This window comes from Crinia signifera, chromosome 3 (genome assembly GCF_055691185.1).
Source record: "Crinia signifera chromosome 3, ASM5569118v1, whole genome shotgun sequence".
Lineage (NCBI taxonomy): Eukaryota > Metazoa > Chordata > Amphibia > Anura > Myobatrachidae > Crinia > Crinia signifera.
This window is the reverse complement of record NC_139219.1, coordinates 5,703,515-5,728,068: the sequence shown is the minus strand read 5'-3', so window position 1 is coordinate 5,728,068 and position 24,554 is coordinate 5,703,515. Positions and strand designations below refer to the sequence as shown.

The 24,554-nt window shown below is 45.4% G+C and overlaps 1 protein-coding gene across 6 annotated transcripts in view; it reads right to left on the bottom strand.

Moving 5' to 3' along the window:
* Window positions 1-24,554, bottom strand: part of USH2A (usherin) — a 739,769-nt gene that overhangs the window by 170,440 nt on the left and 544,775 nt on the right. For all 6 annotated transcript variants that reach the window (XM_083175163.1, XM_083175160.1, XM_083175162.1 and 3 more), the window contains exons 50-54: window positions 14,268-14,491; window positions 10,739-10,943; window positions 7,761-7,958; window positions 6,321-6,472; window positions 5,408-5,606 (exon numbers count right to left, since the gene is read on the bottom strand). In XM_083175163.1, the coding sequence (XP_083031289.1) occupies window positions 5,408-5,606; window positions 6,321-6,472; window positions 7,761-7,958; window positions 10,739-10,943; window positions 14,268-14,491 (978 nt within the window). The remainder of the gene's footprint in view (window positions 1-5,407; window positions 5,607-6,320; window positions 6,473-7,760; window positions 7,959-10,738; window positions 10,944-14,267; window positions 14,492-24,554) is intronic.

The following is a 24,554-nucleotide window of genomic DNA, read 5'->3' as shown; positions in this document are numbered from 1 at the left end:
CATACCTGTTCGTGCTAATCCTGTACAAAACTGTGCACCGCAATCACTCGGGAAATATGGGCATATTGTGGGCGTCATGCGGAATGACACAGGGGCGTAGTTTCAAAGTGGGCAAAACTGGGTGGAAACATGGGCGGACACGGGGGAGTACACTTATGTTGGGGGGCGTGCATTCGGATAGCACTCCGAATGCACGCGAACAAAACCGATAGAAATGTGCGGTGTCCATAAGCAAGTATTGCTTTGCGGAAACCACTCGGTCCTGCGGTAGGCGAACGGAACGCCTAATCACTACAAGCAGTAACAGCTGAACACAATACAATCGACTCCTTTACTCATTACTCACTAATGACACGCTTGTCAGTGCTTCAATTGAAACCATTGCTGCTTCAAGGAACCTTTACTAAATACACACATATATATATATGCTGTACTTGTCACACACTTTGAAACTGCTAAGAATGGACATCACTGAATATTAATACTATCAATACACATGTGTATTCTACATGTACTAATTAAACCACACAATGTAGGAAAAATAAATACATTTATGTCGGATGCGGTATCACCGTGCATACTCTGTAATACCGTGCAGAATCTGAGTGTGTCCACCGCACACGCATGGTTTGTATGTCGTCCGTAAACACGCCCTGTTCTTAAAGTGCGAGTCCGTCCGAATGCGGAGGCTCGGTGGGCGTTTTTACGGCCGACGTCCGCACAGCGTGGCGTGCGGCCCGCACCGTAGGAATGCGGAAAAGTACGCACCGATCAGAATAAGGCCCAAAGTTATTACACAGACAGATGCTTTCTTCCATAGATTTATACAGATAGGAGAAACCTACGCGTTTCGTCCTTAGGACTTCATCAGGTGCATGCTTTCAGTCATTGCTGAATTATAGATACATTGCTTCATTTTGTATTACTAATTTTCACCAATACATATGGACATAGGCAAATCTAAAAATATGCTAATATGTGGACTCAGATTAAATTACTAATACAGAATGGAAAAGGGTGTGGCCTACTATGAGCGGGTCTGGCTTAACAGGGGCAAGTCACCCCCTCATTTTTCCACCGCTGTTAGGGCATGCCCCCAGATTAATTTATTATTATTGCTTTGAACATTTTTCTTCAATGGCATTAGAACTGAGAAAGCTGTGAATAAAAATACAACATTAATGAATAATGCACATAACTATCAGTAGGTGCAGCAAACAATGGCACTCAGAGGTATATTTCATAAAGAATCAATGTATCGGGGCTGGTGCGACCCTTTGTCATACCTCTGAGTGCCATCGTTTGCTTTACCTACTATTGTCTGTATCCAGTGTGGAGGGCACCGGGTCAGCCGGATATTCAGGAGGACGCAAGCAGTCCTATATATATGCACAAATATCTCACTGCACATGACACTTACAGGGACCATGGGGGGAGGAGCTTCATGCAGTCGCTCTCCCGTGGCCATCTTTGTGGTGGGTTTAAAACAGGCGGCGGCGTTCATATTTAAAGGTACAGAATGGCCGGGCAGTCTAGTGGGTGGTCCGGTGCACCCCCGGCCCACCCATTAGATTTGCCTATGCATATGGACCATAACGGAAATCAATTATAGGTGATAACGAACTCCAATGATAGCGTATGGGTCATTGGGTCGGCCAAATTAAGGTCAATATACATTGGGTTGACTACTGAAGAACGATGGCCTTAGGTCGGCATACGAAAAAACACAAGCATTAGGTCAACATTGGGGATTTAAAAGGTCGACATGGGGTTTTCACTGTTTTTGGGATGATTGTTGACACAGTCGACATAGACATCGATTAAGTGCTCTTGCCATGCTTTGGGCTCGGTGCGACGCTACGTTCAGAATACGATTATGTTCTCCCACCACGCCCTAGTGGAAAGTAAGGCATGAAATACTGCCTGTCGCCTCATGTCGGCTCAAAAGAAATGTAAAAAACCCGCGTCGACCTTCCCCATGTATCTAAGCTCAGAATTCAGCAATGATTGAAAGCATGACACTGATAAAGTCCTATGGACGAAACCTTCTGTCTGTCTGTATAAACACATGGTAGAAAGCACCAGTCTGTGTAACAACTTTCCCTGGATAATTCTGTGACATCAGGGGTGACATTCTATGATATGCGCTAAATGCGCATGTTTAATTCGCACCCTGTATCGCCGCAATTCGCCTATTTAGAAATCGCATTTTTCAGCCTAAATGCGCATATTTAATGTGATGCGCATTGGAGGCTGAAAAGTGCGAATAGGGGCGATTTGCGGCGATGTGGTGCGCTGGTTTTAGTCCTGAAAATGTGCGATTTTCATGTGTGAAAATCGCACATTTGCAGGACAGCGCAAGGTGTAAAAAAAAAAAACGAGCGCGGGGTCCCCCGCCCGAGTGTAACCAGCCCCGGGCTCACTGAGCCGGTGCTGGTGACATAAAATCAGGGTCCCCGACAAATAGGGGTCCCCTTGATTTTATGAAACCAGCACCAGACTCAAGGTCCGGCGCTGGTTCCCAAAATACGGGGGACAAAGTGACTAGGGGTCCCCCGTATTTTAAGAACCAGCACCGGACACAACCAGCCAGCAGGCTAATGCCACAGCCGGGGGGAGACTTTTTATACAAGTCCCCCCGGCCAAAGCATTAACCCCCTGGCTGGTCAGCATGGGCAGGGGTCCTGGGGAAGTGGGGACCCCCCCAATGAAGGGGTCCCCCCTCTCCAGGACTTACCAGCCCATGCTGATAGTCCGGGGCTGTCCTCCATGCCCCTGGGCTGTGGGCATGGAGCTGATGCTTTGTGTAAAAAAAAGAATGATAACTATTGTTTTACACTGGCGAACTATCAGTCCCAGCAAGCCTACCCCGCATGCTGGGACTTGGGGAACCACAAGTCCCAGCATGCGGGGCATTAAAGGGCCCGCTGGCACTTGTAGTTCTGCAGTGTAAAAAATAGTGCACAAAATCACACTGACACCCTGAAAAATAAAACTTTAATACACACAAAACACACTGATACTTACCTACCTTGAGCCCGTAGGTCGGTCCCTGGATCCTGGATTCTTCCTCCGGGGCTCCAGGGCAGAAGAGTCCGGTTCCGGGGCCTTGGTCCTGGTTCCGGGGCTGGTCCTGGGGTTCCGGGGCTCCTGGCGTGAAGAATCCGGGGTCCGGGATCCGTGGTAGTCCCCAGGGGTACCTAAGGAGGAAAATCCTACTCACCTGCTCCCCGGCGGCGACCTCCGGTGACAGCGCTGCTCCCGACTGGTACCCGGCTTCAAGGAGTTGGTCCGGCGCTGAGATGTTGCTCCCTCGACGTCTCTGAACAGAATGATTTCTCGGCCAATCAGGAGCCGAGAAACTCGGCTCCTGATTGGCCAGAAATCATTCTGAATATAGACGCCGACGGAGTAACATCTCTGCTCTGGATGCGCTGAGATGTTACTCCGTCGGCGTCTATATTCAGAATGATTTCTGGCCAATCAGGAGCCGAGTTTCTCGGCTCCTGATTGGCCGAGAAATCATTCTGTTCAGAGACGTCGAGGGAGCAACATCTCAGCGCCGGACCAACTCCTTGAAGCCGGGTACCAGTCGGGGGCAGCGCTGTCACCGGAGGTCGCCGCCGGGGAGCAGGTGAGTAGGATTTTCCTCCTTAGGTACCCCTCTGGACTACCACGGATCCCGGACCCCGGATTCTTCACGCCAGGAGCCCCGGAACCCCAGGACCAGCCCCGGAACCAGGACCAAGGCCCCGGAACCGGACTCTTCTGCCCTGGAGCCCCGGAGGAAGAATCCAGGATCCAGGGACCGACCTACGGGCTCAAGGTAGGTAAGTATCAGTGTGTTTTGTGTGTATTAAAGTTTTATTTTACAGGGTGTCAGTGTGATTTTGTGCACTATTTTTTACACTGCAGAACTACAAGTGCCAGCGGGCCCTTTAATGCCCCGCATGCTGGGACTTGTGGTTCCCCAAGTCCCAGCATGCGGGGTAGGCTTGCTGGGACTGATAGTTCGCCAGTGTAAAACAATAGTTATCATTCTTTTTTTTACACAAAGCATCAGCTCCATGCCCACAGCCCAGGGGCATGGAGGACAGCCCCGGACTATCAGCATGGGCTGGTAAGTCCTGGAGAGGGGGGACCCCTTCATTGGGGGGGTCCCCACTTCCCCAGGACCCCTGCCCATGCTGACCAGCCAGGGGGTTAATGCTTTGGCCGGGGGGACTTGTATAAAAAGTCTCCCCCCGGCTGTGGCATTAGCCTGCTGGCTGGTTGTGTCCGGTGCTGGTTCTTAAAATACGGGGGACCCCTAGTCACTTTGTCCCCCGTATTTTGGGAACCAGCGCCGGACCTTGAGTCTGGTGCTGGTTTCATAAAATCAAGGGGACCCCTATTTGTCGGGGACCCTGATTTTATGTCACCAGCATCGGCTCAGTGAGCCCGGGGCTGGTTACACTCGGGCGGGGGACCCCGCGCTCGTTTTTTTTTTTATTTAACCCTTTGTTTTATTTTTTACAGCAGAACCCTGCACGGAACATTGCGATCTGTGCAGGGTTCTGCCTAATTCGCCTAACAGACCCAGGTCTGAAATTAGTGCGAAAATTAGTCACTTAAATAATGCGATGTGCAAATGCGCATAGCATTAAATAAGCGACTTGTATACTTTTCTGTGCGCAAACATCTGGATGCGATAAAAATGCGAATTAATCTCGCATTTTTATTCACCAGACATTTACGCACAAAATATGCGATTTCAGCCCCTGTGCGCATCCCATTAAATCGGCGATTTAATGGGAAAATGCGATAGCGCCATTTTGTGGTCTAATTACCGCAAAATAGCGCTAATCGCATAGCATAGAATGTCACCCCAGGTTTCAATAGAAAACAGTGAATTTAAAAAAAAAACATTGGGATTTTTTTTATGTTGCCACATAAGGCATGGCCGCCCATAAGGGGGTGGGGCTAAGTGGTGAGTGGGCATGACCTCAAGTAGAGGGCGTCTCTTAGCACAGTGACCCTATTTTTAAATAATTTTCTGGGCCATGTCCAGCGCTTCGTGACTGGACATCCCCCGGCTTCCTCCCTCCCTGCACTGAGGAGATGCTGGACGTCATTTCTTCAGTAGCTGCTACATTGTAGTTAGTTAAGGTTGGAAAAAAAATATGCGTTCGTCGAGTTCAACCAGAACAGCAATGCTCTCCGACTCCCCCCAACTGCCCCTCCCCACTTGTGGGACATTGCCACCCGCAGGAGGAACAGCAGGACGGTCTCCAAATAGCAAGACTGTCCCGCTATAATTGAGGCAGGTGGGAGGTATGCCCTAGCATCTGTCTCCACCAAGGCGGCGGCCATTTTTGTAGGGACATTTTCAGCAAATTCCATACGGATGGCCTGTGACCCTACACACCTGATACGGTACACTGCCTCCTTCCCGCCGTGCTGACATAGATCAGTCCCCCATCCGTCCGGTGAATCTGATATTCTCTGATGTCGCCATTTGGTCTTTTAGGAGCCGTCCAGCTGAGATGCAGAGCGGTGGCGTTCACTGCCGTGATGGTGGGGGGAGCGATGTCTTCGGGAATTCCTTGTTCAATGGCTGCATAGACCTGTTGTGTACACACATTATAATAATATATAATATACTGCATTATCTATTCTCTCCTATAGATACATTACATCTCATTACTGTACATAGAACTAATCTGAAACAAAGTTAGGGGAATTCTATACAAGAAGGAGAAATTTGCTGCTGAAACAGGCGATGGGCCTCATCCAGAGTCACCGCCAATGCGCCCAGCGATTACTCGCAACTGCTCTGGCATTCATTACAGAGCCTGATGGCACAATGGCACTGCTACAAATGGGACAGATGGTATTAGGAATGCGGTGATGGGCGTGATAGGGAGGTGGTTAGTAGCGCACACACAAATGGTCCGTTCAGTGGGCGTGTTAGGGTAGTGTCGGGGTAAGTGTAGGTGGCCGTGGTCACACAGAGACACCACGCCTGCCATAGAGATGGAGGAAGTCTCCATTGTGTGACCGTTAGCGGTGTATAAGGGTGGGTACTATAAGTGGGCGTGTCAGACCTCACACATCCGTCCGCGCACATGTACACTGGGAAGGAGTATGCAGGTGATTTGTGCATACTGGACGTCAGTCTGACTCAGCGCCCACCTATGTTGTAATGCAAAGACTTTAGAAGGGAAAAAAAAAAATCACATTTAATTATTATTATTTTTAAATAAAGTGAATAAAGTGCAGTCCATCAATTCTGGGATCAATAATTGTAGCGGGTGATTGGCAATATAAATGTCCAGTACCTTGGCGCTGTCTAGACATCCGGCTGCTGTGCAGGCTCTCAGCTGGTAGGTGTATTCTCTAAGCGGCTGGATCCTGTAGCGGTCTACAAAACTTTGTTGTGACCCATTAAACAGCGCAACACCGTCACGTAGAAGCACATAATACACATCACCTGCAACAGAAATGTCACATAAATACAGTGTATATCTGTATAGACCTTTATGGGGAGCCCAGTGACGGCCATCATATCCCAGCAGCGCAGCTTATTAGCACAGGTTTCCTAGCATGCAATGTGCTTTCTCTGTGTGTCGGCACTCCATCTATAGTGCCCCCCTCCCACCTGCCCCCAGGCGATTCTATTTACTACAGGACCTTGCATTGCTGTGGGCACTATTATACTGTGGTTACTTTATGCCCTGGATTACAATGTGTTGGTTTGTACAGTACAGCTTATGCCGGGCTATTTGTTTGCCTACAGTAGGATACAGCACTGGCCTGCTCTCTGCATTGGGAACAGCGGCGTACAAAGAGCAGTTACCCTGATTGGGTGCCGGACGCGTTCCCGACAGTCGGGATCCCGACTGTCAAAACGCCCAATGGCCACCCGCTATTTTCCCATAGAGGGAGAATGGAACAGGTGGCTCGCGTAGCGAGCTGCCGTGCCCGCAAGGGGCTTTTTTGCGCTCGCCGTGCTGTCCGGGAAGTTGGGATCCCAACTGTCGGAACCCCATACCACACCCACCCTGATTATATAGAGACATGGATACAGTACACGGGTTGGGATTATTTGGTCTACAGCATGATGGTCAACAGTCATTAGGTCGACATGGGAAAAGGTGGACATGGTTATAGGGCGAAAGGTCATTAGTTCGACAGGTCGTTAGTTCGGCAATGTCTAGGTCGACAGTCAAAAGATCGACATGGGGTTTTTCACTGTTTTTTAAACTGAATGTCAACACAGTCAACATGGACACAGTTTAAAGTGCACCGCATCCCCTCGCATGGCTCGCTTCGCTCGGGCACTGTGTCTCGCTGCGCTCGGCACACTATTTTATTCTCCCACCACGCCCTAGTGGATGGTAGGGCATGAAATACCGCCTGTTGGCACATGTCAGCTCAAAAAACTGTGAAAAACTCCATGTCGACCTTATGACTGTCAACCTAGACACTGTCGAACTAACGACCTGTCGAACCAACGACCTCTCGAACTAACGACCTGTCTACCTAATGACCTTTCGACCTAGAACCATGTCGACCTTTTCCCATGTTGACATTTTCCCATGTCGACCTAATGACTGTCAACCATCATGCTGTAGACCAAATGACCGCATCCCCAGAACGCAGTATACAGTACAAAGGATAAAGTTGTCCGGGAGAGCAGAGGCGCCATAGCAGTCACCTGACAGTGCGAGAATGATATAAGCGATAGGACGCCGCTGAGCCAAGAGCCGTATTATTACCATTCAGTTTTGTGGGTTCTTCCCAGCGCAGAAATATCACATCTTTACGATTGGCCACTGTCGCCCACCGCGGCGGGCTTATTCCCCAAGGCCTGTCCTGATTGGTCGTTACCCTGCTGACATTGCTGAAACCGTAGTCGAAGCTGTTCCAGGCTGACACTCTGTACTCGTAGGTAGTGTGAGGAGTCACGCCGGTATCTAGGGACAGAAAACAGGAACGTCCGGCATTTAACATGTACTGTAACACAAACAGCCAATGGCGCAAATTGTGCTAATACGTATCGCTTCTTTTACTTATGATAAAAAGTTATATATAATTACTGCAAGGTCAGCTAAACACTTGAATTCCCCCTAAAGAGGTGAGGAGCAGAGTTTTCATTACTAGGACCATATATATATATATATATATATATATATATATATATATATATATATATATATATATATAATTACTACCATATGTGTTACATTGTTACTAGGACCATATATGTTACTATTACCATATGTGTTACATTGTTACTAGGACCATATATGTTACTATTATCATGTGTGTTACATTGTTACTAGGACCATATATGTTACTATTATCATACGTGTTACATTGTTACTAGGACCATATATGTTACTATTACCATACGTGTTACATTGTTACTAGGACCATACATGTTACTATTATCATACGTGTTACATTGTTACTAGGACCATACATGTTACTATTATCATACGTGTTACATTGTTACTAGGACCATATATGTTACTATTACCATACGTGTTACATTGTTACTAGGACCATATATGTTACTATTACCATACGTGTTACATTGTTACTAGGACCATATATGTTACTATTACCATACGTGTTACATTGTTACTAGGACCATACATGTTACTATTATCATACGTGTTACATTGTTACTAGGACCATACATGTTACTATTATCATACGTGTTACATTGTTACTAGGACCATACATGTTACTATTACCATACGTGTTACATTGTTACTAGGACCATATATGTTACTATTACCATACATGTTACATTGTTACTAGGACCATATATGTTACTATTACCATACGTGTTACATTGTTACTAGGACCATATATGTTACTATTACCATACGTGTTACATTGTTACTAGGACCATATATGTTACTATTATCATGTGTTACATTGTTACTAGGACCATATATGTTACTATTACCATACGTGTTACATTGTTACTAGGACCATATATGTTACTATTACCATACGTGTTACATTGTTACTAGGACCATATATGTTACTATTATCATGTGTTACATTGTTACTAGGACCATATATGTTACTATTACCATACGTGTTACATTGTTACTGAGACCATATATATTACTATTACCATACGTGTTACATTGTTACTAGGACTATATATGTTACTATTATCATGCGGGTTACATTGTTACTAGGACCATATATGTTACTATTGTCATGTGTGTTACATTGTTACTAGGACCATATATGTTACTATTACCATACGTGTTACATTGTTACTAGGACCATATATGTTACTATTATCATACGTGTTACATGGTTACTAGGACTATATATGTTACTATTACCATACATGTTACATTGTTACTAGGACCATATATGTTACTATTGTCATGTGTGTTATATTGTTACTAGGACCATATATGTTACTATTGTCATGCGTGTTACATTGTTATTAGGACCATATATGTTACTATTATCATGCGGGTTACATTGTTACTAGGACCATATATGTTACTATTATCATACATGTTACATTGTTACTAGGACCATATATGTTACTATTGTCATGCGTGTTACATTGTTACTAGGACCATATATGTTACTATTGTCATGCGTGTTACATTGTTATTAGGAAAATATATGTTACTATTATCATGCGGGTTACATTGTTACTAGGACCATATATGTTACTATTATCATACATGTTACATTGTTACTAGGACCATATATGTTACTATTACCATACATGTTACTATTATCATGCGTGTTACATTGGGCCTTATTTTGGTTCATTCTTTCTGACAAAATCCTTCTTAGATGGACAAAACCATGTGCACTGCAGGTGGGGCAGATGTAAAATGTGCAGAGAGAATTAGATTTGGGTGAGTAATTTTGTTTCTGTGCAGGGAAAATACTGACTGCTTTATTTTTACACTGCAATATAGATCTCACTTTGAAGTAAAACCCCACCCAAATCTAATTCTCTCTGCACGTTACATCTGCCCCACCTGCAGTGCACATGGTTTTGCCCATCTAAGAAGGATTTTGTCAGAAAGAATGAACCAAAATAAGGCCCATTGTTATTAGGACCATATATGTTACTATTACCATACATGTTACATTGTTATTAGGACCATATATGTTACTATTACCATATGTGTTACATTGTTACTAGGACCATATATGTTACTATTATCATGCGGGTTACATTGTTACTAGGACCATACAGTATATGTTACTAGGACCATATATGTTATGTGAAGTTATGTGAAGTGTTTGTCATATGCTGTTTTATGACATTTTTATTTTTGTATTAAATATTGAAAAATTCTTTAGTGTATGACGTGATTGTCTATAAGTTCATCATGACTCAATCATGTCCTGGAGGTGGTGGTTTATTCTCAGCACACTCTACTGCCATATATATATATATATATATATATATATATATATATATATATATATATATATATATATATATATATATATATATATATATATATATATATATACATATATATATACATACATATACACCCAGCCCAGATAGATAGATAGATAGATAGATAGATAGATAGATAGATAGATAGATAGATAGATGTGGCACTTTGTCCCTCTGCGGGTGTCCACGACAGCCATAGAGGGAGAATAAATTAGTGTACCTAGCGTAACGAGATGTATATCAGTATCAGTGTCAAGCGTATATAGATATATCACATGACCTCACCAGTGAATGTAAATGTGTGTGTTCCTCCGGTGTATACGATTTCCTCAGCTGCCGGGCAATCCTCAACCGCGTGGCCTGTGCCACCACCTAGTATACTTCCAGTCCAGAAACAAGAGTCAGCGGTGGCGTTGGAGAGGCACTGCCCACAATGCGCAGCATAAGACATGGATGCCGGACAGAGATTCCCCGAACGGCACCTCTGTTCCTGGGATATAATAATTACAAATATAATGGAACAATTATACAAGACCCATAGAAATAGTGTACATGCATAAGGCTATGAGTCATTAAGCTAACGAGTAATGCAAATGTACAGCTACCCCCCTCCTCATGGCGCTGTCCTGCAGCTGATGAGTGGGACTCAGACCCCCCAGCAACAAATCAAATACAAATCCAATTTCAGTTTGCAGGTCAAGCGGTAGATTTACTATAGTGTTTAAAAGTAAAAAGATGTTCTGTCACTCATAGCAACCAATTGGATTGTGTATATAATTTGCTAGGGTGCAGCTACAGTATAGGCGACATCATGTTTTATTATTAGAACCTTTAGCGAATTTCACCAGAAGAACAGATTTTATCATGAAACCTTTGTCGATTGCTCATTTCCGCTGCTTGGAATGCGTCAGACTGATGATGAAAGAGGGAGGATGATGAAGGAGGGACGATGATGAAGGAGTGACTATGATGAAGGATGGACAATAAGGAAGGAGGGGTGATGACGAAAGAGGGAGGATGAGGAAGAAGGGACCATGATGAAAGAGGTAGGATGAGGAAGGAGGGATGATGAGGAAGGAGGGACAATGATGAAAGAGGAACGATGATGAAAGAGGCACGATGAGGAAGGAGAGACGACAATGAACGAGGGAGGATGAGGAAGGAGGGACGACGATGAAAGAGGGACAATGATGAAAGAGGGAGGATGAGGATGGAGGGAGGATGAGGAAGGAGGGGTGATGATGAAAGAGGCAGGATGAGGAAGGAGGGATGATGAGGAAGTAGGGATGATGAGGAAGGAGGGACAATGATGAAAGAGGGACAATGATGAAAGAGGCACGATGAGGAAGGAGAGACGATGATGAACGAGGGAGGATGAGGAAGGAGGGACGATGATGAAAGAGCGACAATGATGAAAGAGGGAGGATGAGGAAGGAGGTACGATAAAGGAGGGAGGGTGAGGAAGGAGGGATGATGAGGAAGGAAAGACGATGATGAAAGAAGGAAGATGAGGAAAGATGGAGGATGAGAAAGGAGGGAAGATGAGGAAAGATGGAGGATGAGGAAGGAGGGAGGATGATGAAGGAGGGATGATGAGGAAGGAAAGACTATGATGAAAGAGGGAGGATGAGGAAAGATGGAGGATGAGGAAGGAGGGAAGATGAGGAAAGATGGAGGATGAGGAAGGAGGGAGGATGAGGAAAGATGGAGGATGAGGAAGGGATGATAAGGAAGGAGTGACAATGGCATGTATTCAATGCTTTTTGCGAGTCAGGCTCACTGTTCGCTCCTGCATGTCACCGTGACCTCGCTGAAGCACTCACCACTTTTAATCATCTCCTCCTTTCTGTCTGTCTCCTTATTCAACGCTTCTGCAGCTCACCATCCCTTTTTGCGAACTCTGCATAATTATGCGAGGGGAAAAGGGTGAGCTGTAGCAGGAGAGATCAGGTTTCACTTTCTCCTGCTCTCCATGTGAGGTGTGCAGACTTGTGTTTGAGCAGTGTGTTCGGGGGATCTGTGGATTTTGGCTTCTGAACAGGTTTAAGGTTAGTGTTTTGTGCATTGTTTTTATTACAACACATGGCTGTGTGACAATTTTAATTGGGTTTGTGGCTGCAGACTGGTGCTGTGTATTTTGTCCTCATTTATTCTTATTATTGTGTTGTGCTTTGGCCTTTCAGTGCCCTGGGTTTTTATTTTATTTATTTTGTAATTGTTAGCGTTTTTAAATGCCTTTTTGGGGGCTTTGGTTTAGTTTTTTTTTTTTTAATACACCCCTAAATTGTGGTTTTATGTTAGGTGGGGTCTCCCTGAGCTTCCCTGCCTGCTGCATGCTGTTTTATGTTAGGGGGGGGGGGGTCTAACTAGGAGCATTACTGATTTCTTATTGGATACCATTAAAATAACTTATTAAATTCCAAATAAATTAATATAGAAGTACAGCATTATGGCACTTGCAATAAATACATTAGAGTACATTTTTTTTAATTTATAAGCCATAAAAAAACAAAAAAAATAACAACTTTAACAAAGATAGCCCTACAGTTCACCTAAAAAAGATGCCGAGGGAAAAATGGAGAACTGCTGTAAAAAAAGAAACCAGCAGGACTCACAATTTGTGCATTGAATACACTTTTGGAGAGAGACACTAAAATCCCCATTGAACAGAAATGGTGAGAAGTGCAGGGTGAACTGAGTTAGCTTCGCAAAATATTTTTGGAGAAGCAACAGAGCTGAATAGAGGGAAGCACAAAATAGGAGGGAAAAGTTCACCACTCTCCAAAAAACATGCACTCTCACCGTTTTTTACGGCGACATAGGAGCATTGAATACATGCCAATGAGGGAGGTGGAAGGATGAGGGTGGACGGATGATCATGAAAGAGGGAGGATGAGGAAGGATGGAGGATGATGAAGGAGGGACGATGATTAAGGAGGGACGATGATAAAGGAGGGTCAATGATGATGGTGGGATGATGATAAAAGATGATGAAGGAGAGATGATGATGATGGAGAGGTGATGATGAAGGATATTACAGTATTATGTATACTGTATTTCGTTAGGTGTCCGGTGGCTTATAGACAATGTCTAGGTACACAATACTGTATATAACATGACATAACCTAATAGGTTGAAGCTGAAATTTGGGCCTATTCAATTTTGTTAGCAAAGCAAAAAAGCGCAGAAATGGGCACTACCATGCTGCACTGCAGGGGGGCATATGTAACATGTGCAGAGAGAGTTACATTTGGGTGGGGAGGTTCAAACTGAAATCCGAATTGCAGTGTAAAAACTAAGTTGTCTAACATCTGCGAGCTACATGCAAAAGCAGCCGGTATTTACCCTGCACCATATAAGTGTATTTGCTGTCCTTGTATTGCAACATGGCTTTTCCCCGACACAAATTACATTATTGCTTTATTTGTTTTACTGAATCTGGCCCTTTATTTGCTGGATGTGGCTGGGAGGACGCGGTATTCCGCACAGGATAGGACGCGGTATTCCGCACAGGATAGGACGCGGTATTCCCCACAGGATAGGACGTGGTATTCCGCACAGGATAGGACGCGGTATTCCGCACAGGATAGGCGCAGTTATAGTGGGTGCCATTGTTATGGGGTCTGCAAGCTATGGCCAAGCCTTCGGGGGGGGGGGGGGTGCACAAGGGCAGCTACCGTGTTCTGTACTATGCCACCATATGCCGTCGGCTGCTGTTGCAAGCCCCTATATGCTGAGGACTCAGGTCCCACGGAGCTGGTGACACCACAGAGATCTCCGATTGTTTTACATCTCTCTGTCCGGCTGTAATTACCGTGCCAGGGCTTGCTGTCGGTGACTTGTCAGAACAAACATGAGTCACTGGATTATATCCAATTCCGTTGCAGCATCCTTCCTCTGCAGTAATCACTTCGGCTTCACAGCATTTTAATGGCATCCCATTATTTAACTTCAGATGTGCTTTAAATTGTCCATTAGATCCCGAGCAGCACGTAGTCTCTGACAGATTCACGTAGTCGGTGCCGCAGCAGGACAGCCCTAGGAGAGACAGCGACAGATGACAACAACAAGACAGGAGTTGCCTGATACAATGTATGTTATTGTCCTGCATTCGTCATTCTGTTCTCTATACATCTAGGCATATCCTTCTTCTTCCCAGTTATACCCTGACTCACACAGGCAGGGCCCTCCGCCCTCTTCTTACCATTTATACCCAGGCAGGGCCCTCCGCCCTCTTCTTACAATTTATACCCAGGCAGGGCCCTCCGCCCTCTTCTTACCATTTATACCCAGGCAGGGCCCTCCGCCCTCTTCTTACCATTTATACCCAGGCAGGGCCCTCCGCCCTCTTTTTCCCAATTATACCCTGACTCACACAGCCAAGGCCCTCTGCCCTCTTCTTACTAGTTATACCCTGGGGTCAGTACTCCTGGGCCCCCCTCTATCTAGGGGCCCCCTGTGGTTGGCATGTATAAAAAAAAAAATCTATATATATATATATATATATATATATATATATATATTATTATTATTTGGTACTTATGTAATATCTGGACCATTTTTCTTATGAGACCACGTCCCCTCGCGGGGCTCGCTGCGCTCACCACGCTTCGGGCACGGTGGCTCGCTACGCTCGCCACACTATATAAAATCAACTCCATGCGTAGTTGGATAGTAGGGGTATGAAAAAATGGGGTGCATTTAACATGGGAGAACAGGTAATACATAAGTACCTATTATTTTTTAGCTAAAGAATTTGTGCATGGGAGTGGGGTAGTGCTGCAGCTTCACCTATCTGCCAATGTGACAAGTGTGCAGTGCATTACTGGGAGCTGACTAAGTCCCATGAGACTTTGCACAAGAGGTCAGAAGCTGAGAGGCTTGTGCTGAGCTCGAGCTCTGCTTGGTGGAGCTCATCATACAGTATGCTTCTTAGGCCCATGGAGGACAGCTGCAGCAGCGTCCTCGTCATGGGAGAGTTTGTAATCAGAGGCAGTGCTGAGCCTGTGAGGTCTCCAACAGTCCTACAGAGTAAGGTACAGAGGGACAAACACAGGCTTTTCATATGGTATTATATATATTTATATTAATCCCCCCCCCCACGCAGTTACCCAATGACCAAGTTTATACAGCTTTACTCTGTGATTTGACAGTGTAGTATTTTCCCATGCAGTCTGCAGCCAGTAATGAGTGGGATAGGCCCCCCTGTCTAAAGTGACCCGGGCCCCCCAAAGGTTTTAATCCAGCCCTGCCTCCACCCTCTTCTTCCTACTTATACCCTGACTCACACAGGCAGGGCCCTCTGCCCTCTTCTTCCCAGTTATACCTTAACTCACAGACCCCATACCTAACCACCCTGGACAGACACCATACCCAACCCTGGACAGACACCGTACCTAAGCCAGAACAGACACCGTACCTAACCATAGACAGACACCGTACCTAACCCAGGACAGACACTGTACCTAACCCAGGACAGACACTGTATTTAACCCAGGACAGACACCGTACCTAACCTAGGACAGACACCATATCTAACCCAGGACAGACCCCGTACCTAACCCAGGACAGACACCGTACCTATGCCAGGACAGACACCATACCTATGCCAAGACAGACCCGTACCTAACCCAGGACAGACACCGTACCTAACCAACCTGGACAGACACCGTACCTAACCCTGGACAGACACCGTACCTAAGCCAGAACAGACACCGTACCTAACCCAGGGCAGACACCGTACCTAACCCAGGACAGACAACGTACCTAAGCCAGGACAGACACCGTACCTAACCGAGGACAGGCACCGTACCTAACCCAGGACAGACACCGTACCTAACCTAGGACAGACACCGTACCTAACCCAGGACAGACACCGTACCTAATCCAGGACAGACACCGTACCTAACCCAGGACAGACACCGTACCTAACCCAGGACAGACACCATACCTAACCCAGGACAGACACCGTACCTAACCCAGCACAGACACCGTACCTAACACAGGACAGACACCGTACCTAACCCAGGACAGACACCGTACCTAACCCAGGACAGACACTGTACCTAACCCAGGACAGACACCGTACCTAACCCAGGACAGACACCGTACCTAACACTGGACAGACACCGTACCTAACCCTGGACAGACACCGTACCTAACCCAGGACAGACACCGTACCTAACCCAGGACAGACACCGTACCTAACCCAGGACAGACAACGTACCTAACCCTGGACAGACACCGTACCTAAGTAGACAACAACGAACAAAAGGCAGAGGGAGGGTGGGAACGGCTGAAGCATGAAGACCAATCCAGAACAGGAGCTTACCAGAACAACACAGGAGCTACAGTACACCCATATCTAACCCAGGACAGACCCCGTACCTAACCCAGGACAGACACCGTACCTAAGCCAGAACAGACACCGTACCTAACCCAGGGCAGGCACCGTACCTAACCCAGGACAGACACCGTACCTAACCCAGGACAGACACCGTACCTAACCCTGGACAGACACCATACCTAACCCAGGACAGACACCGTACCTAACCCAGGACAGACACCGTACCTAACCCAGGACAGACAACGTACCTAACCGGACAACAACGAACAAAAGGCAGAGGGAGGGTGGGAACGGCTGATGCATGAAGACCAATCCAGAACAGGAGCTTACCAGAACAACACAGGAGCTACAGTACACCCATATCTAACCCAGGACAGACCCCGTACCTAACCCAGGACAGACACCGTACCTATGCCAGGACAGACACCGTACCTATGCCAAGACAGACCCCGTACCTAACCCAGGACAGACACCGTACCTAACCCAGGACAGACACCGTACCTAACCCAGGACAGACACTGTACCTAACACAGGACAGACACCGTACCTAAGTGGACAACAACGAACAAAAGGCAGAGGGAGGGTGGGAACGGCTGATGCATGAAGACCAATCCAGAACAGGAGCTTACCAGAACACAGGAGCTACAGTACACCCCTACACACCCACTGTGCCCGACAAACCTACAACTTATTTCCGTGTAACAAGAATATTGAGCATATTTATCAAAATCATTTTTATAAATATAATGTGAAAAGTTATATTACACCCTTTTCACATTATTTAGTTTTAACTAAATGTACTAAAGGTAATTGGAGAATAATTTAAAAAAACTCACCTCCAAACCCATACATTTGCATATATTAGTATCGGGTTCATATTTCCTATACTTGTCATGAGAAATACAATCTGCCCGAATTCACAAAAAAATCTCATCTCCCGCATATATAGGGTGTACGATGCCATTACATTAGGTATACAATTATATCATTGTATGACATCCAATGAGGTTTTAGTCACTCCCCCCACTATCCAAGCCACCCCGAAGTGTGGCGAGCACAGCGAGCCCAGCGAGGGGTGGCGGAACGCGTCCTCCGACCTTTTCATAGCCCTACTATACAAGTCGGCGTGGAGTTGACTTTATATAGTGTGGCGAGCGCAGCGAGCCACCGAGCACGAAGCGTGGCGAGTGCGGCGAGCCCCGCGAGGATTATTCTACATGTATTCCGCGTCCCCTCGCAGTGCTCGCTGCACTTGCCACACTTCGGGCTCGGTGGCTCGTGGATGCGGATTACTTTACATGTATTCCGCATCCCCTCGCCTCGCTGCGCTCGCCACACTATATAAAATCAACTCCACATGGCATCGCATCGCACGGCCTTTACAATGGCCCATGCGATGCAATTTCCCTACGCAGAATAGCCCACTAAGCAAATACTACACCAGTGATAATACACAAGTATCAAATGTAGCTGTATAAAATAAAATAGTATATTTACACCCCTGTACTGATGTCCAGCTCTGTATCAGTAGCGTGCGACTGGTTGTCGGATACAGGGATGCGCAGAAGGGTCATATGCACGAGAAAACATTTATGAGCAGCGGAATATATACGTTATTATTAATAATAATAATCATTCATAATAATCATTAACTCTTTGAGTGCCATGTGCATTTGTCAAAATAGATGTGAAAATTGACAAACATTTGAATTCATCGTCATGAGCTGTAATGTTACCTTGTATATAATCTTCTTTTACAAAAAAAATCTATTTTCATTTAAATAACGAATGTGAGCGACGCCGGCAATTGTAGCTGATATTTTGAACATCTCTCACAGAGATCCTGGCACTCCATAGGGTTAATAATAATAGTAATGCATTATCAAAATAATAATGATGATGATAATACTAATATTAAATATTGTTATTATTATTATAATAATTATTCTTATTGTTGTTGTTGTTATTATCATTATGGTTAATAATCCTACTCATTATTAATAATAATTATAATAACAATAATAATAATCTCCCCACAAAATCATATCATCTATAAACAATCACTGGCGAAAGCCCCAATCAGTTTCCTAATCAGCCGCCAATGCTGGGGATCGCCATTATCGGTTAGGCACCTGCAATCGATTGGCCAGCGTCACTGCATCTCTGCGTGGGTTTGCGGCTATGTACTTAGACCACACATTTCCTCCCCATTCTCTGCTTCTCCATCTGTGCGCGGCAGTGAGTCTCAGATGCGAGGAATTACATGTACACACAATGTGCGCAGTTCTTCCTGTGCGAATGCATAATACACATTTGCATCCAACCCCACATTGGGCCCTGCTTGTGCTCGCACCCCATAAGTAGATTAGTTGCCCCAACCCTTGTATGTACCCATTTCCTGCATGCACGCCTCTACGGCACAGCGCGCAATTCTCCAGACAGGATGCGTTCCGACGGCCTACCTCAGCATATGATATGTGTTATTCCTAGATTTGATCACACCAGTTTGGCATATATCAAGAAATACATCCCATGCAAAGAGTGACCTAATTCAAAAACTCATAAACACTATTGTGATGGCTCTAAGGGACGCCTGACAAGCAAACTCAAATTCTGCTAATGAACGCCAGTAGCTGGGGAGCGACGCGGAGATTCAGCCCGGCGCATAAAACTCCATCTCTGACAGAATCGGAAATTTGAGCCAAGAATTCAGCGGCAAAACGCAAAGTGACTCCCTTTCTACTTTCTTTAGTAAACCGTTACTTTTTTTTAATTATTATCAACCTTGTTACAGTGTGATAAATTGCTAATTACTTAATACCCTAATCAGCGTTCATTCTCTGCACAGATAAACTGTGACAGCGCCATTAATTTAAATAGTAATTTCACTTAATAGCCAGAACGGCACACCAGATTTTTATGCAGCATTTTCTGAAGACTGCATCCATCACGGCGAGATTCTGACATAAAGATGTCTGACATGCACTAACTCACTTAGGGAGAGCAGCTGTTAGGGAGCAGAGTTTGGTCGCAATTCCCAGAGTGCATCACTTCAGCATCAATGAGCTGCAAATGCAGAGGTAGACAATTGTGTAGGACTGCGTTGCGCGACCTCTGACCCACGCCTAATTCATCACATGTACTCTAGCACTTGACTTTTGATCTGCAACATCAGAGGGGGGAAGTTTCGCTCAACCACAACAAAAACAAAATAAGTTCAGGACCCGACAATTATTTCTTTTTTTTCTTCCCCTTAATAAATAAAATAATTGTGACATGGAAATGTTGCAGGCGCGGTTATGTTATATACTGCGCGGCACGGCTTCTGGATGCACCTGTCAGGGGGTGATGCTGCGTCGCGGTTTATAAATGCCTCGGGTTGGGCACGGACTAACGAGGTGCCCATGAAATTGTCACACCAATATTTTGGAAGGCTCATTTGCATGTTGTCACCGGGGAGTGCAGCCTGGAATTATCCCAATCTTTTCTTCTTACTCTGGTGCTGGCCAGAGGGATCTACTGTGGACGGGTAGGGGTCATTGGGTTTACCACTGAAGGTCCACAGGGCTTAGGTCGACATGGCTAAGGTAGAAAGGGTTGGAAGGTCGACACAGCATTAGGTCGGCAATGGGAAGGTTGACAGTGAAAAGGTCGACATGAGTTTTTCACTTTTTTTGTCCAGAATGTTGACACGGTCGACATGGACACCGTCAAGGTGTATCGCCTCCCTTGTGTGTTGTGACCCCTCAATCTCTGCCTCTATACCCTTATGAGCCGGATTCTGGTTGTCTCTGTACCGAGTCCCAGAGTGCTCGCCCCGCCGAAAATGAGCACACATATGCTGTAGCCAGGGGCGTAACTATAGCACCGCAGCCCCTGCGACCGCGGGGGGGGGGGGGCGCTATGCATGTGCGGGCGCCGGGGGCTGAAGTGCTATAGTTTCCCCCGCCGCCCGCCGCACCAACCCCCGCAAACCCCCCACCCCCAGTCTTTACCTGTGTTCAGTACCACTGGTCCCGGCTCCCTTCTTCTGCTGAGGACCACCACAAAATGGCCGCCACCATATAGCAAACAGTTCTCTGAAACTGTCTGCTGTATGGGGGCAGACATTTTGTGGTGGTCCTCATAGCAGAAGAAGGGAGCTTAACTGAACACAGGTAAGACTGCGGGGGTTGGTGCGGCGTGCGGCGGGCGGAGGGGCGGGTGAGTGGTTGGGCGCCCTCCCTTTAACGGAGGGGGGGCGCCCAAAATTTAGTTACGCCGCTGGCTGTAGCGCTGCACAGAAAATGTTTAGCCTTTCACTTCATATGCACACGCACACACATACACACTCAGAGACAGACACACACGCACACACACACAGACACACACGCACACACACAGAGACAGACACACACACACACACACACACAGACTAGGGATCAATTTTATTGGGAGCCACTTAACCTACCAGTATTGGAGGTAACTGGAGCACCCGGACCAATGGGGAGAATATACAAACTCTACACAGTAGTGGGACAATTAAAGTAGAGCGAGGAACTCCACAATTACACCTGTCGGCCTGGGGAAATGCTAACACGTCAGATTTCGGCTGTTCAGCCTGTTTCCAGCAGCTTATACCAGGATGGATGCGGAACAGGGAGGCCAAGTACACACGTTATGATGCCAACGCTTGTGGTTGGGTGTTTGTGAATAATCTGATGTCTAATATAACAAAATATATTCTTCTGTGTCTATCAAAATAGGATGTAAATGGATCGCCAAAAGTCTGTGACATGTAGCTATTCGCAAGTGCGCGCAAATTCTGCAACCGCAGAGCAGAACGCATCCCGATCGCGCCGCTGCATATCGCCATCGATACTATTTGCAATCGCTTTGCTTAGGCGCAAACTGATCCTGCTTTGCCCCTTACCCTCTCTCCACCATTCATTGCCACATATCACCTTGGCTCTCCGGTTAGGGCCAGGTGCGGACAATCCTATCGCCTTGCTAAGGCCACGAATGTCCGCAATAGACAATATTGTATCTTCTCGCTAACGCCATCTCACTGTTCCTCAGGAGAGTCAAGGAGAAAATATATCGCAACTGGAAAAAAAAATCTGTTTTCATGAAACCTTGCCAACAATTATTTAATGTGCATGGCAGGACTGAAGGAATGCACAAACACAGCTGGCTGATGAATTACTAATTCAATAAATCTGTAAAACCAATGGTTTACAGCAAGCATTAGAATTAAACCGCATAGGCTTCTAGCTGCACATAAGCTTTGCAGAATATTAAGCCAATGTTTAATAGACGCCACTTTCCACACATTGGCTGGAAGGCTTATACCGCAGGTAATGCTGATGTGGGAATCACAGCTGTGGGAACAGCAGGTTTTACAATGTAGGCATTGGGGTAAAATAGGATAATAAAAGCAAAGAGGTTTTCTTTTTTAGCTGTCCTTGTTCCAGATAGCTGCAAATGTGTCATATAAATATCTGGGGCAGTGGAACCTGCCCAGCTGTCACCACCGGTAGATGTCTCTACCAGACAACACCAGACAATCATATACACACGATATTGTCCTCGTTTACAGTCATTTACAAAGGGTAAGACCACTTCAGTGGATGCAAGGGATGAGATTGGTATAGGGCCCAGAGGCTTAGGGGCCTGGACCAAGGATATAAAGTTGCATAGCAATTTCCGAGATTTTCCAGCTAAGCAATTTTGTGACACTGTAATGTGGCCCAGTATGGACAGGGAGCAATGTAATGTGGCCCAGTATGGACAGGGAGCAATGTAATGTGGCCCAGTATGGACAGGGGGCAATGTAATGCTGCTTTCAGATAGCAAAACTGGCTTTGACCAGGTATTTTAAAACGTGTCTGCCAGCTAAAACCCCTTTTTACAAGGCATGTCTTTAATCAGTATTTCAGTGCAGTTTTTGTTCCTTCACAACACTGAACCCGTTTTAACCCATAGAAAACAGTGGATGGAAAAAACGGGTCTGAAATGGGTAGGACCCTGCTTTATTACCGTTTAGAAATACTAGTTCAATAGAACTGGTAAATTCACTCTGCACCTTTCAGACTGCACAAATTACCGTTTAAAACGGTAAAAAAAACCTGCAAAATATTGAGTAAAAAGTGTGGTCTGAAAGGGGCATAATGTGGCCCAGTATGGATAGGGGGCAATGTAATGTGGCCCAGTATGGACAGATGGCAATGTAATGTGGCATAATATGAACACAGGACAATGTAATGTGGCATAATATGAACTGGGGACAATGTAGGTTATAATGTGAATTGGGGATAACGTGTGACATTAGGTGCAATAGGAAAATTACTGGGAAAATGTCCACTGTGCCATTTTACTGAAGACCTGCACATGCACAGGAAGTAGACTCTGGGACAGTGCAAGGATCATCTCTAGTTACTGTACATGCATGCACTATTGCACTTACTGCCTTTTTTCTAAGTTATATGCATGCATTACTGCACTTGCTGACCGACTCAGTTCCACACATGCACTATTGCTCTTGCGACCCTATTCTACATGATAGGCATGCATTATTGCTCTTCCTACCTTATGCTAAGTTACATGCATACAGGCATTGCTGCACTTGTAGCCTTAATCTAAATTACCTGCATGCATTATTGCTCTTCCTGCTCTATTCTAAGTTATATGCATGCATTACTGCACTTGTTGACTGACTCTGTTCCATACATGCACTATTGCTTTTGCGGCCTTATTATACATTACTTGCATGCATTACTGCACTTGCTGCCTTCTGCTAAGTTATATGCATTTATTACTGAACTTGCTGTACGATTCTAAGCTGCAAACATGCACTAATGTTCTTGCTGCCTTATTCTAAGTCACATGCATGCATTACTGCATTTGCTGCCTTATTTTATATTACATGCATGGATTACTGCACTAGCAGCCTGAATTACTGCACTTGCAGTATGATTCTAAGGTACATTAATTTAAACATGCTTGGGATAAGCATATTGATATCCTTACAAAAAAATAAGGATCAAATATGGTTTGAGGTAACATGTTTATAAAAAGGGGTAGACTAGATGGGCCAAGTGGTTCTTATCTGCCGTCAAATTCTGTTTCTATGTTGCATGCATGCATTACTGCACTTGCTGTCTGAATCTAGGTTAATTACATGCATTACTGCACTTTCTGGCTGATTCTAATTTACTTGCATGCATCACTACACTTGCTGACTGATTCGTAGTTGCATACATGCATTACTGCACTTGCGGTATGATTCTAAGTTGCATGCATGCACTATTGATCTTGTGGCCTTATTCTACAATACATGCATGCATTATTGCACTTGCTGTCTGAATCTAGGTTAATTACATGCATTAGTGCACTTTCTGGCTGATTCTAATTTACTTGCATGCATCACTACACTTGCTGACTGATTGGTAGTTGCGTACATGCATTACTGCACTGTGGTCTGATTCTTAGTAACATGCATGACTGCACTGTGGTCTGATTCTTCATAACATGCATGCATTACTGCACTTGCTGTCTGATTCTAAGTTACATGTATGCACTCGTGCGGCCTTATTCTACATTACATTACATGCATGCATTACTGTACATGCTGCCTTTTAAGTGACATGCATTACTGCGCAGGTACATGTAACCAATATACCTGAATTCTATTATCATGTAGTGTTCTAGATTGGTTACTAATACTACTCAGTGAGCTGGGGGAACCAATGTCTTGTTTTAACCCCTCCCTCATGC